The sequence below is a fragment of the Dysidea avara genome, chromosome 8 (genome assembly GCF_963678975.1).
Source record: "Dysidea avara chromosome 8, odDysAvar1.4, whole genome shotgun sequence".
Taxonomy (NCBI): Eukaryota; Metazoa; Porifera; class Demospongiae; order Dictyoceratida; family Dysideidae; genus Dysidea; species Dysidea avara.
In genome coordinates, this window is record NC_089279.1 from 6,030,424 (window position 1) to 6,041,313 (window position 10,890).

Genomic DNA, 10,890 nt, shown 5'->3' on the forward strand with positions numbered 1-10,890 from the left:
GACATGTCCACTACATTTTATTTGAGTAAGTGCCCTCAAGGTGGTCTTGTGTGACTAGATCACTTCCTTTTCATTTGCTTGTGGGTAGGAGAAAAAAGGATCTCGTGAACATATAGCATTTTAGGGATTCTATATTGTGTGGCTTCTGATTGGTGCAGCAGGAGATACTATATAGGCTCACTGCTTTATAGATGACATAATAGTTTAAATTAGTGGAATAGCTCGCATCATGTTCTCACTCATCTCTGCTGTAGCTAGCAATCAGACCACACAGCTGTTAGTTGCAGAACAACAGTGCCATGCTGTGTTCACCAGACTACTACTTTTCCTGCCCACAGGAAAAAGAAAATAAACTGGTGTAACCACATGAGATGTGACTTCAAAATTTCTACACACATGCCAACTATGCACGACTACAGTTTAAGACATAAACCAAATATGCAGTATAACTGATTACATCATGTTCCTAGATTATATAAGCTGCATGCAGATTGTATTTACACACATACGAATGTAAATTTAACCTTCCAGGTAAACACTTAAAGGTTCAGCTCTCCTATTCCTCCTATGTTCTTTGATGTGTCAATTGTACGTACATAACTCTTGCAGCAGCTGGTACCCCCTTGACCGTCTGACGGCCCACAGTAATATGCTGTCACTGTGTATTGTGCATCGACTTGGGGATATTGGTGGATCATGTTGCATGGTCCGATCTTGTCAAGCTTCTTTGTGTCTTGTTTCGTACCATCTCCCCAATCCACACCACACCTACAAAGTATGATATGCCAACATTTCATGCATTTAGCGGCACATTACATTGGTTAACGTTTAGGCAGGTGACTCATGCCAGTGCGTGTATGGGTGCTGTCCTTACATAAATCCTTGGTCATGAACACTACAGGAACCATAGTCCACTATAAGAGCAACACCTGCTCTCCGACCAGAAATTGGTTGGATTAGAGATCCTTGAGGTCCCACGACGATCGCTGGGCAGCAGCCAACTGTTGTGCCTATACAGTTACATAAGCAAAACCGCCAGTAAGACAAGTGTTTAGCTACTAACTGCAGGCCTGTAGCTAGCTACTATATGCTGTAACTAAAAGGCCACTGTAGCCTATGGAGCGTAATATAGCCGGAATATGCTAATTCAATACCTGTAGCATTCATGATGTTGAAATAGTTCATTAATACTAAATCTGCAATAGCGTTGTCGTCCACTGGTGACGAGACTGTAGGGTGGTAGAGCAGTACTAAGATTGTACACAAGAAAGTAATCATCTTTAGCTCCATGTCACTAGGAACATCCACTTTTGATTCGTCTAGCTCGTGTCCTCCCACAGTAGCTTATACCGTCGCACCGGCTCAAGCTCGTTGTAAGAAAAAAATGACATCGAGTCTCTATTTATAGCTACGTCTTGTAAAGAAGCAGGTAGTCTCCCGGCCAGTCTCTCCCACTCATCGCATATCAACACATGACTCTGGTCTCATGACCTCGTGAACTGATCTAAGTTTTAGTTATTTACCGCAACCTGTAAGTGCAGGCCATAGCTAAACACACTTTATGTAACAACTTTAAACAGGCTGTAGGAACAGGTGTCCTACAAATCTTCAGCACTTGTGTTGTAAAGCCTTAATAAATAAAATTAAACATGAAGTGCCATTCAGTGTCAGCTACTACTCATGCCGGCATGCTCCTCATTTATCTATTCACAATCCTTACACTGTGAAGTTCATATTCACGTATTATTTAGCTATATAACACTTGACTATAGCTATAGCTATAGCTATAGACATACATGGTCTAGTTCTGCATTGTCAGTCTTGGGCATGCAGAGTTACATACCAATAATACCAATGATACCATGCATCCTGCATGCATGTTTATGCTGGCATGACCCTGTTGACAGTATGAGAGCCGCCAGTGAATTTCCCCAGGCAAACATTGGGATTCACATGCATATACACATGCAGTGAGTTTAGTGAGCAATGCTGTGTGTGGCTCTGCTTTGTTCTTTGGGTTCTAATCTCTATCAAACATCTGGAGTCTGCAAGAGATCAAAACTGAGCAGACAAAGAAAGAACTTATCTAAAAATCTAATTGGCCCAGGCCGTTTGGGCCCCGGGCATCTTATTCTATGTATATGACAGTTGCTATGTCACCATCAAACTAATTGTTCTTATTGAGACATGATGTTTACATGATCTTCATCATTAATGTTGATGTTTCTCTCGTGTAATTAGCTATATACACTATAAAGCTCAGAGAGCGGCCTGAGGAGAGAGAGAGACAGACAAAGACAGAGTGTCAGAAAGAGACACACAGAGGGAGACAGAGTCAGACAGACAGACAGACAGACAGAGCCTATAAAGCTTGCGCATTAATTGGCGATTGGCTGGCTTGTTTGACTAGTTATACTCATTATACACCACATAGACCAGTAAGATCAGTTATAGCTAGAGTATTAACTTTGTGCAATCAGATTTGCACACAAGAATAGAGAGAAGAACAATCTGACGTGCACAAATGATCACTATGATGAAGTGGTCTTATTAATTCGGAGGTCATATAATACCCTTAGCTATGTTTGGTGCCTACTTGACATGGTCACTATATGAGGTGGTCTTATTAATGAGGTCATGAAGTACACCTTAGCTGTGTTTGGGACCTACTTGACATGGTCACTATATGAGATGGTCTTATTAATCATGAAGTACACCTTAGCTATGTTTGGGACCTACTTGACATGGTCACTATATGAGGTGGTCTTATTAATGAGGTCATGAAGTACACCTTAGCTGTGTTTGGGACCTACTTAACATGGTCACTATATGAGGTGGTCTTATTAATGAGGTCATGAAGTACACCTTAGCTGTGTTTGGGACCTACTTGACATGGTCACTATATGAGGTGGTCTTATTAATGAGGTCATGAAGTACACCTTAGCTATGTTTGGGACCTACTTGACATGGTCACTATATGAGGTGGTCTTATTAATGAGGTCATGAAGTACACCTTAGCTGTGTTTGGGACCTACTTGACATGGTCACTATATGAGGTGGTCTTATTAATGAGGTCATGAAGTACACCTTAGCTGTGTTTGGGACCTACTTGACATGGTCACTATAATGAGGTGGTCTTATTAATGAGGTCATGAAGTACACCTTAGTTATGTTTGGGACCTACTTGACATGGTCGACAATAATGAGGTGGTCTTGTAAGACTTACTGTATAGACATATCATGCAGACACAATTCTGACCTCATAGGAATAAAACTGATGACATGAGCAAAAAAATAGGTACGTATATAAGGATACTCGATCTATCAAGCCAATAAAACCATATATATATACATAAAGGAGCTAATTAAAACTATAAAACTGAAATAGTTAGCAATCACATTAGTGTTCCAGCATCAAAAAAATGCCAGTTGCTAGCTACGCATATAGCTAATAGTTGCTGTAACATCTGTTAGGTTAGTGACCTAGTCTAGGCAAAGTTATCAGAATATTTTGCATCTTTTTGGCCGTCACCCCAGCTTACTCCACACCTACATAGCTATGTACATGAATGTCATAGCTAGCTATGTAAATTTATGGCTAGCTTTGCTGGCATTTATAAAAATCATTAATGGTGCATGCTCTACGATAAGAGCATCACTTCCTCTCCAACCAGGAAAAGGTTGGATGGATGACTCAGTTGTTGGGTCCGCCTAACAGGATTGTTGGACAGATATACATAACAGTCAGTCACAGTCTACTCCACAATTGGAGCTAGTGCAGCACTGCTGTGCAGCACCAAGTGCAGCACTGCTGTGTATAAACTATATACTTGATATTAACGATAATTCAATCTATAATCGTATTGTTATTGACTGTTGCCATGCACTGCATTGCATATTGCATGGAAAACTGCCAGTAAGCACAAAAGAGCAAGTGTTTTCTCTTGAGGAGCATGTATGTTGAATGTTGCAACTCTATACAATGCAAAAACTGTTTACTGATACTGAAAATGTGCATACTTAATTTTAGGAGAATTACTCTACAAACAGCTGCTTTTATAGAAATGCAATTACTATACAGCTCACATTACCTAAATAAAGAGCAGCAATTGAAGTAATACATGAACTAGCTTCATAGCTATCATGCACTGTTGACAAACATGATTATCGGGCAGTGCTGGATATATGTGCAAGCTTAATTGTTTCTCCTGCAGTACGTATAGCTATATATAGCTATAGATGTGCCCACACAGCATAGCCAGCACTTTGCAAAAGGTATGGCCTAAATTAATTTTTGGAGACTTGCACTGGTGTGCAGCCATGCATATGTGTATATTTATAGAAGTTACATGCATGAATTATTACTAGAAAGCATATAACATACAGATATATGAGTTTGTATTAGTGTAGATGCTGTATCTGCATTTTGCCTGATACAATGATATCAGGTACCATAGCTATATATGCTCGGCGGTTGGTTCTGTGCAATAGCAGACATTTATTGATAGTACTCTTCCCTCTTAAGTTAGCTATACTAATTTCCCTTTGAGCTTATATATAGAACTTGATAGCTAGTGTCATCTTATTTCTTACAACCAATTATTTATGTCTGCATGTATTGTCTGCATGATGGAGAATATCAATATAGCTAGCTATAAGCATACGCACAGAAGCATGCTATAGAATGTGTCACTTTTCCAGTGTGTATTTATCATACAATACTAGCAGGATGCTAAGTCATTCACATCCATGCAACTTTTGTGTCTTAATCAGCCGTAACTAGCTAGTTAAGTGCATGTGCATTTAGTGTTGTCTGCATGCATACATGGTTTATACACGTGCCTGATTTCATTTTGTAGTCAGTCCAGCTGTATATTTCACAAAATTTATGAATTGATTTCAATAATCAGTAATCAAGAACACAGCACACAATGCCTATATGCATGCATGCACAATTACACAGGAACACACAATTATAAGCTTCCCATGCAGTTCAGTATAGAGTAGCTATCTACATTATACAGAGCTACAATATAGTGAACAAGTTAAAGCTCAAAGCTGATTTTTCCAGGGTCAAATGAGACATCAATTGTGCGCACAAGAGTCCTGCAGCATCTGCTAGCCTGTTGTTGTGCTGGACCACAGTAAAATGCTGTCACTGTGTACGATGCATCAACTTTGGGATATTGATGAACAATCTGACATGGCCCAAAATCTTGAAGGTACTTGATATCACCATGACCACCATCTCCCCAATTTACTCCACATCTGTAAAGATGCATTGTTTACTTGCATACACAGTTGCATGCTCATGCTGTATATCCTTACAAAAATCCTTTATCATCAATGGTGCAAGTACCCCAGTCAACTATGAGAGCAACGTTTCCTCTCCACCCACTAAACGGTTGGATGACGGACCCTTTGGGTCCTGGACGAACAATTCTTGGGCAGCATCCAACTGGCGTGCCTAAAGAGTCCAAGAAAATAATATAGGTTTGCAATTACTTTTTGCAGTTCCTGAGATATACTGCATAGACTACCTGATGCATTCAACATCGCGAAATAATTCTCCATCGTCAAATCAACGATCGCATTGTCGTCGACTGCGGCGGCATTTGCATATTGGTAAGCCGCCAGCAAGCACCAAAGGCAAAGAGCAAACGTTATCTTGAGATACATTTTGAAAGATATTGCAATTAGCAAGCTATACGTACAATTAACGAGCTATACGTACAATTAGCTACAATAATTAGCTATATACGTGCGTTAGCAAATTATATCTATGATTAAAACTAAAGCAAGTCGCAACAGACAACTGCTTTTATACTCGCGGAAATGAATATTAGCTCACGTGATCGTAAGCTAGCTCTAATTTTTCAGTGTAGTGGTGTGATACATGAATTAGTGCAGCCATCATTTATATATATGGCTTAGCTATACCCTCTTACTGTACAAAGTTAGTTTGCATGCATCAGTCAAGCACATTTATCCATAGATATTCTACTTATATAGAGTCCAAAGGTAGCAACACATAGGAGACTTATGCATGCATGCATACAGGCACGGTGCACCATTGCGCATGCATGCATGCATTTTTACTAGAAAGTGTGTATACAACATATGTGAATTTCTAGTGTAACACTACACCTCCATCTTGCATATAGCTAGTGTGAATGTGTTTGGCAATTATTAAGCATTTCTGTGAAACCTTAACCCTCCTCTAAGTTTGCACTGAGTGCTCTAGTAGGAGACAATAAAGTTATATATAGCTAGTGCTGGTACTCTGTTGTTGGTTAGCTAAATGCTTGTACATACATGTACAGTTGTGCCTTTGAGCTTAAAACTTATGATCACACATGTACATGTACAGTGTTTGGGAGTATATAGCTATATAACTGATAGCTATATAGCTAAAGAAGAGCTTATAATTACTGGATGCACATCCATTCTCACCCACATACCACAAGTGCATACATATGTACTCCGGAAATAAGTAGATTAGCAATTCCTTTCATACTCAGATCAGCATTATAATATAGAGGCTGTAGCTACTTAAATTAGGGTTCTTAAATTGCTGAATTCACCACTACACAAAACTTTCATTTCTCTAGCTATATATTATTGTTTGTAGTGGTCAACACCATCAATGTAGGTTGCACTGTATGATATTGCACTCCCCATACTGATGGAATCAATTGTGACTCTGCAGAGTATAATTATAGACTGTGGAATCAAAGATTGTCATTTAATATAAAAGTTATATACGTACATTGGACAGAATATTGGGCGAAGGTGCTTGGCTTGCCCATGATAAAGATCAATAGTTGTGCATGCATAGCAGCAATCAGTGCAGGTCCACCTACTGCATGTGAGGTATCATTCTAGACATAAAGACTCTATGTGTTAGCAAGTAACAAGAGTTCAGTGACTATAATCATATTGATGCAGCATATATCTTGCAATGAAGAATAAATATTAATATGTTCCTTCACTGGTTTTACATGAAAATATCATTGAGACCATGATTTGGGCATGGTATGCCGGCCAATGGGTGCTTTAAGCCATGACTTGGTGACAACCCAGCCCTTGATGCACTTTAAATCAGCACACACATGCACACCATTTAGAAAACTCTTCAGCTGCTATATAATAGAATCTACTCAGTAGACTTCATAATTAAATTGCAAGTCAGAGGATCGGAGGCAAATCCTCCTGGGGTAGGAAGTATACCTTGACTCATGTCTCACAGGCAAAGGTGGGGACCCCCTTACCTGTTGTGTGAGATATGAACAACAGTACTGATTTGCTTATTGATGTAGCCACGCACCCTGGGAGGCTTTATCCCAGTTACCGCACGCACGCACGCACGCACGCACGCACGCACGCACGCACGCACGCACGCACGCACGCACGCACGCACGCACGCACGCACACACACATGCACGCAATTTTAGAAACAAGAGCAGATGCACCAGCAGTAACATTAGCAGCAGCAGCAACATGTAGAATGATCAGACATTTTGATTGCCATGCGTGTACACCCCCACACATCCATTAATGATATTGCAGCTAAATGGTTTCAGCAATTACACGTATGCTTCAAATAATTCTATAGTTTTATAAATTATGCTGTTGCAATGGGCTATATCATCAACCCAAAAGTGCAGCACTCCTACATGTAAGTGATCTGTACTCTATATATAGTTGATTATATTACATATTATATGCATGATGATATACACGCAGTTAAAAAGTAGCTAAATTTATGTGTCTTCCAGTCAGAGAGTGAAGTTAGGATTGCCAGGGTCATATGAGGTATCAATTGTGCGCACATAACTCCTACAACATTTTGTAGCACATTTGCCAGACGGTGCTGAGCAGTAGAACGCAGTTACTGTGTATTGAGCATCAACTTTCTCATATTGGTGAGCAATCTGACATGGACCAAAATCATCAAGTAACTTGACGTCTTTACGAGAGCCATCACCCCAGTCTACACCACAACTGCAGGTAAAAACCAGTAACTAGCTATACCTATTTTCTTATTATGGAATTTTTATCTGCTTACATAAATCCATGGTCGCCAACGGTGCATGTTCCCCAATCTACGATAAGAGCAACGTTTCCTCTCCAGCCAGTAAACGGTTGAATAACGGAGCCTTTTGGTCCCCGGACGATCACCGGGCAACAGCCAACCTCTCCACCTGTGAGGCAAGAAAATTATAATGCACCCAACAGGTCAGCATGCAGCTGCAGAACGTACCCGAAGCGTTCACAATGCCGAAGTAGTTATCCAACGCCAAGTCTACGATGTCATTGTCGTCTACCGTAGCTGCTGTTGCAGCCACCACCAGTAACAGAACAGCAAATGTCACTTTCAGCAACATTCTTCCACAAATAATGATATAATGCAGGTGTTGCAGTCACTCGTTTTATAGTCGGCGTAATCTGCAACTGTTCGCGACCGCACTAGCACACGTGATCGATTACATAACTAGTTACGCAAGGATTTTAGTTTCGGATTTTCCCTTGAGCTAATAATTTAATTTGGTCAAGGTCACCAAGGTGTCAAAACAGTCAAATTAGGCTACCTAGAGTACTGGCCACATCACCGGTAGGGAAACGAAACCTTATACATGCATGTCACTACTATCACGTGAGTGCGCGTTACTGTAGTCTACGATTGTCATCTATAAAAAGCAGGGAGTCAGTAGCTTAGCTGTTTCACAATAAGTGTAGATCTATAGCTGTTGAAGATGTTACTGAAAATAACGTTTGGTCTTCTCTGTCTGGTGCTGTTTGCAGCTGCTTCACCAGTGGACGACAACGCCATGGCAGATTTGGTGTTGCAGAACTATTTCAGCGCCATGAATGTTTCAGGTAATCATACCCACTCAAACGTACCAAAATCACGCAAAACACGTTGCTGGGTTTATACAGGGAGGTCGATTGGATGTCTCCCAAAAATTGTCCATGGGCCTAAGGGGTCTGTGATCCAGCCGTTCAGCGGGTGGAGAGGAAATGTCGCTCTTATTGTGGACTATGGCACGTGTGCTCCAGGTGATCAAGGATTTATGTAAGTTTCTTGAATGGTATGGTATAACAAACAAACTGCTTTTAACTTGCAGATGTGCTGTGCATTGGGGTGATGGCTCCCCACCAGAAGTCAAGAGACTTAAAGATTTTGGACCATGTCAAATTGCCCACCAATATCCGAAAGAAAACAACCACTATTTGGTGATGGCATTCTATTGCTCATCACCAGTGCGTTGTGATTGTTATGTACGATCAATCGACACCTCCTATGATCCTGGAAATATTGGCATATCTGTTTAACTAAATAATTTGACTGGAAGGCAACTATACTTCAAAATGTGTGCTGTATAATCACTTGTATATTATTGTGTATAAGACATACATGTATTTTCTCAATTCTATAATTATACCAAATCGATCATCATTTTCAAATATGTACAAAATATAATATAGTTTGTACTTGGTTGATGCATGCAAGTTACAGCTACTATATATAGTTTAAAATTTCTGGCACCCAGAACAAAATAGCAAAAATAACGTGAGTCCATAAGTGCGCATGCCACAAGGCACAAAATAACGTAGTATTCATGGGCTCCTGCCAATAAAATATAGTCTAAATGGTAGTGGCTAGCTCACAGGCTGTGGAAACAGTCACCACAATACACCACCAGTTTATTGCAAGGCATACTCGGACTTCGATGTGTGTGTGTGTGGCCGGGGGAGGGGGGTATATGGTTTTTTAAAAAATTATGGATGATGATGAACACTTAATTATATGATTAGCTATATAAGGTCAAACCTTGAGACATTTAGTAAAAATGCAGACTCCTTGACTTAATGTCTCAGTACATGACAAGGGTATTTTTATAGCAATAAGATAGCCAAATAATTTTTATAGAACTAAACTTCAAGTGAGCTATAGCTTGAGATATTTAATAGCATGACTGCACGTACATACACTATACTATATACAAGTTGCTCATACTATTAGCATGTATAAATAATTTAACACCTCAAAATACATGTATATGGACCATTGCACCATATATCATGCCACGCACACTCATGCATGTACATTCATTCCAGTTTCTAAGCTGAATTTTATTAAATACAACACAACATATACACACTTTAATATATTACACGTCATCAGCACACAATATGTAACAATAATGCCTCATAGTCAATTTAAAAAATTAACGTAGAATTTCCTGGATCATAGGAGGTGTCAATTGTACGGCAATATGTGGAACAGCTTGACACAGTATTTGCAGTTGGTGGTGATGAACAGTAGAACGCTGTCACTGAGTACTCAGCATTCACTTTGGGGTACTGGTGGGCAAGTTGACATGGTCCAAAATCATCAAGTCTCTTAATTTGTGGTGGGGTACCATCACCCCAATTCACAGCACATCTGAATTAGTTATACATTGCATTAATAATAGCAGTAGCTACCATCTTGCAACTTACATATATCCTTTACGACCAGGAGCACAGTCCCCATAGTCCACAATGAGAGCAACGTTTCCTCTCCAGCCACTGAATGGCTGGATACGTGATCCCTTTCGTCCAACGACAATTTTGGGGCGACAACCAACCATCCGTCCTACAAGCAATTATGATAATAATAATTTACCTTACCGTTCCATGAATGTATGGTCATCTAATGAACATACCTGAAGCTTTCACGACGCTGAAGTAGTTCTTCATCACCAATTCAGCCATGTCATTATCATCCACAGGCGTGGTAGCAGTGGGCTGGTAATACACAACCAGGCACAAGATGGCAAACGTTATTTTACACAACATCGTTTCACAGCTGATCCACAAAAAAATCCAGTGACGCTCATGCAA

The 10,890-nt window shown here is 40.0% G+C and overlaps 3 protein-coding genes and 2 long non-coding RNA genes across 6 annotated transcripts; 1 reads left to right on the plus strand and 4 right to left on the minus strand.

Moving 5' to 3' along the window:
* Nucleotides 1-414: 414 nt before the first annotated feature.
* LOC136262870 (uncharacterized) lies at nucleotides 415-1,383 on the minus strand. Its single transcript, XM_066057297.1, has 3 exons — nucleotides 1,155-1,383; nucleotides 875-1,010; nucleotides 415-768 (listed from the first exon to the last, which is right to left on the minus strand). Exons 1-3 carry the CDS (start codon nucleotides 1,288-1,290, stop codon nucleotides 540-542), a joined length of 501 nt encoding a protein of 166 aa, XP_065913369.1. The 5' UTR covers nucleotides 1,291-1,383; the 3' UTR covers nucleotides 415-539.
* Nucleotides 1,384-4,885: 3,502 nt separating this feature from the next.
* Nucleotides 4,886-5,800, minus strand: LOC136262880 (uncharacterized). The gene is made up of 3 exons (XR_010704361.1): nucleotides 5,541-5,800; nucleotides 5,329-5,467; nucleotides 4,886-5,268 (listed from the first exon to the last, which is right to left on the minus strand). It is a non-coding gene; the product is annotated as an uncharacterized lncRNA (long non-coding RNA).
* A 1,899-nt stretch (nucleotides 5,801-7,699) lies between these two features.
* Nucleotides 7,700-8,422, minus strand: LOC136262873 (uncharacterized). Its single transcript, XM_066057299.1, has 3 exons — nucleotides 8,264-8,422; nucleotides 8,069-8,204; nucleotides 7,700-8,004 (listed from the first exon to the last, which is right to left on the minus strand). The coding sequence occupies exons 1-3, from the start codon at nucleotides 8,385-8,387 to the stop codon at nucleotides 7,779-7,781; spliced, it is 486 nt and encodes a 161-aa protein (XP_065913371.1). The 5' UTR covers nucleotides 8,388-8,422; the 3' UTR covers nucleotides 7,700-7,778.
* Nucleotides 8,423-8,528: 106 nt separating this feature from the next.
* LOC136262878 (uncharacterized) lies at nucleotides 8,529-9,468 on the plus strand. 2 transcript variants are annotated; one of them, XR_010704357.1, is made up of 4 exons: nucleotides 8,529-8,656; nucleotides 8,704-8,880; nucleotides 8,941-9,076; nucleotides 9,129-9,468. It is a non-coding gene; the product is annotated as an uncharacterized lncRNA (long non-coding RNA). The 2 variants fall into 2 exon arrangements; XR_010704356.1 differs by having other exon boundaries at nucleotides 8,570-8,880.
* Nucleotides 9,469-10,116: 648 nt separating this feature from the next.
* LOC136262872 (uncharacterized) lies at nucleotides 10,117-10,887 on the minus strand. Its single transcript, XM_066057298.1, has 3 exons — nucleotides 10,713-10,887; nucleotides 10,507-10,642; nucleotides 10,117-10,450 (listed from the first exon to the last, which is right to left on the minus strand). The coding sequence occupies exons 1-3, from the start codon at nucleotides 10,843-10,845 to the stop codon at nucleotides 10,225-10,227; spliced, it is 495 nt and encodes a 164-aa protein (XP_065913370.1). The 5' UTR covers nucleotides 10,846-10,887; the 3' UTR covers nucleotides 10,117-10,224.
* Nucleotides 10,888-10,890: the final 3 nt, after the last annotated feature.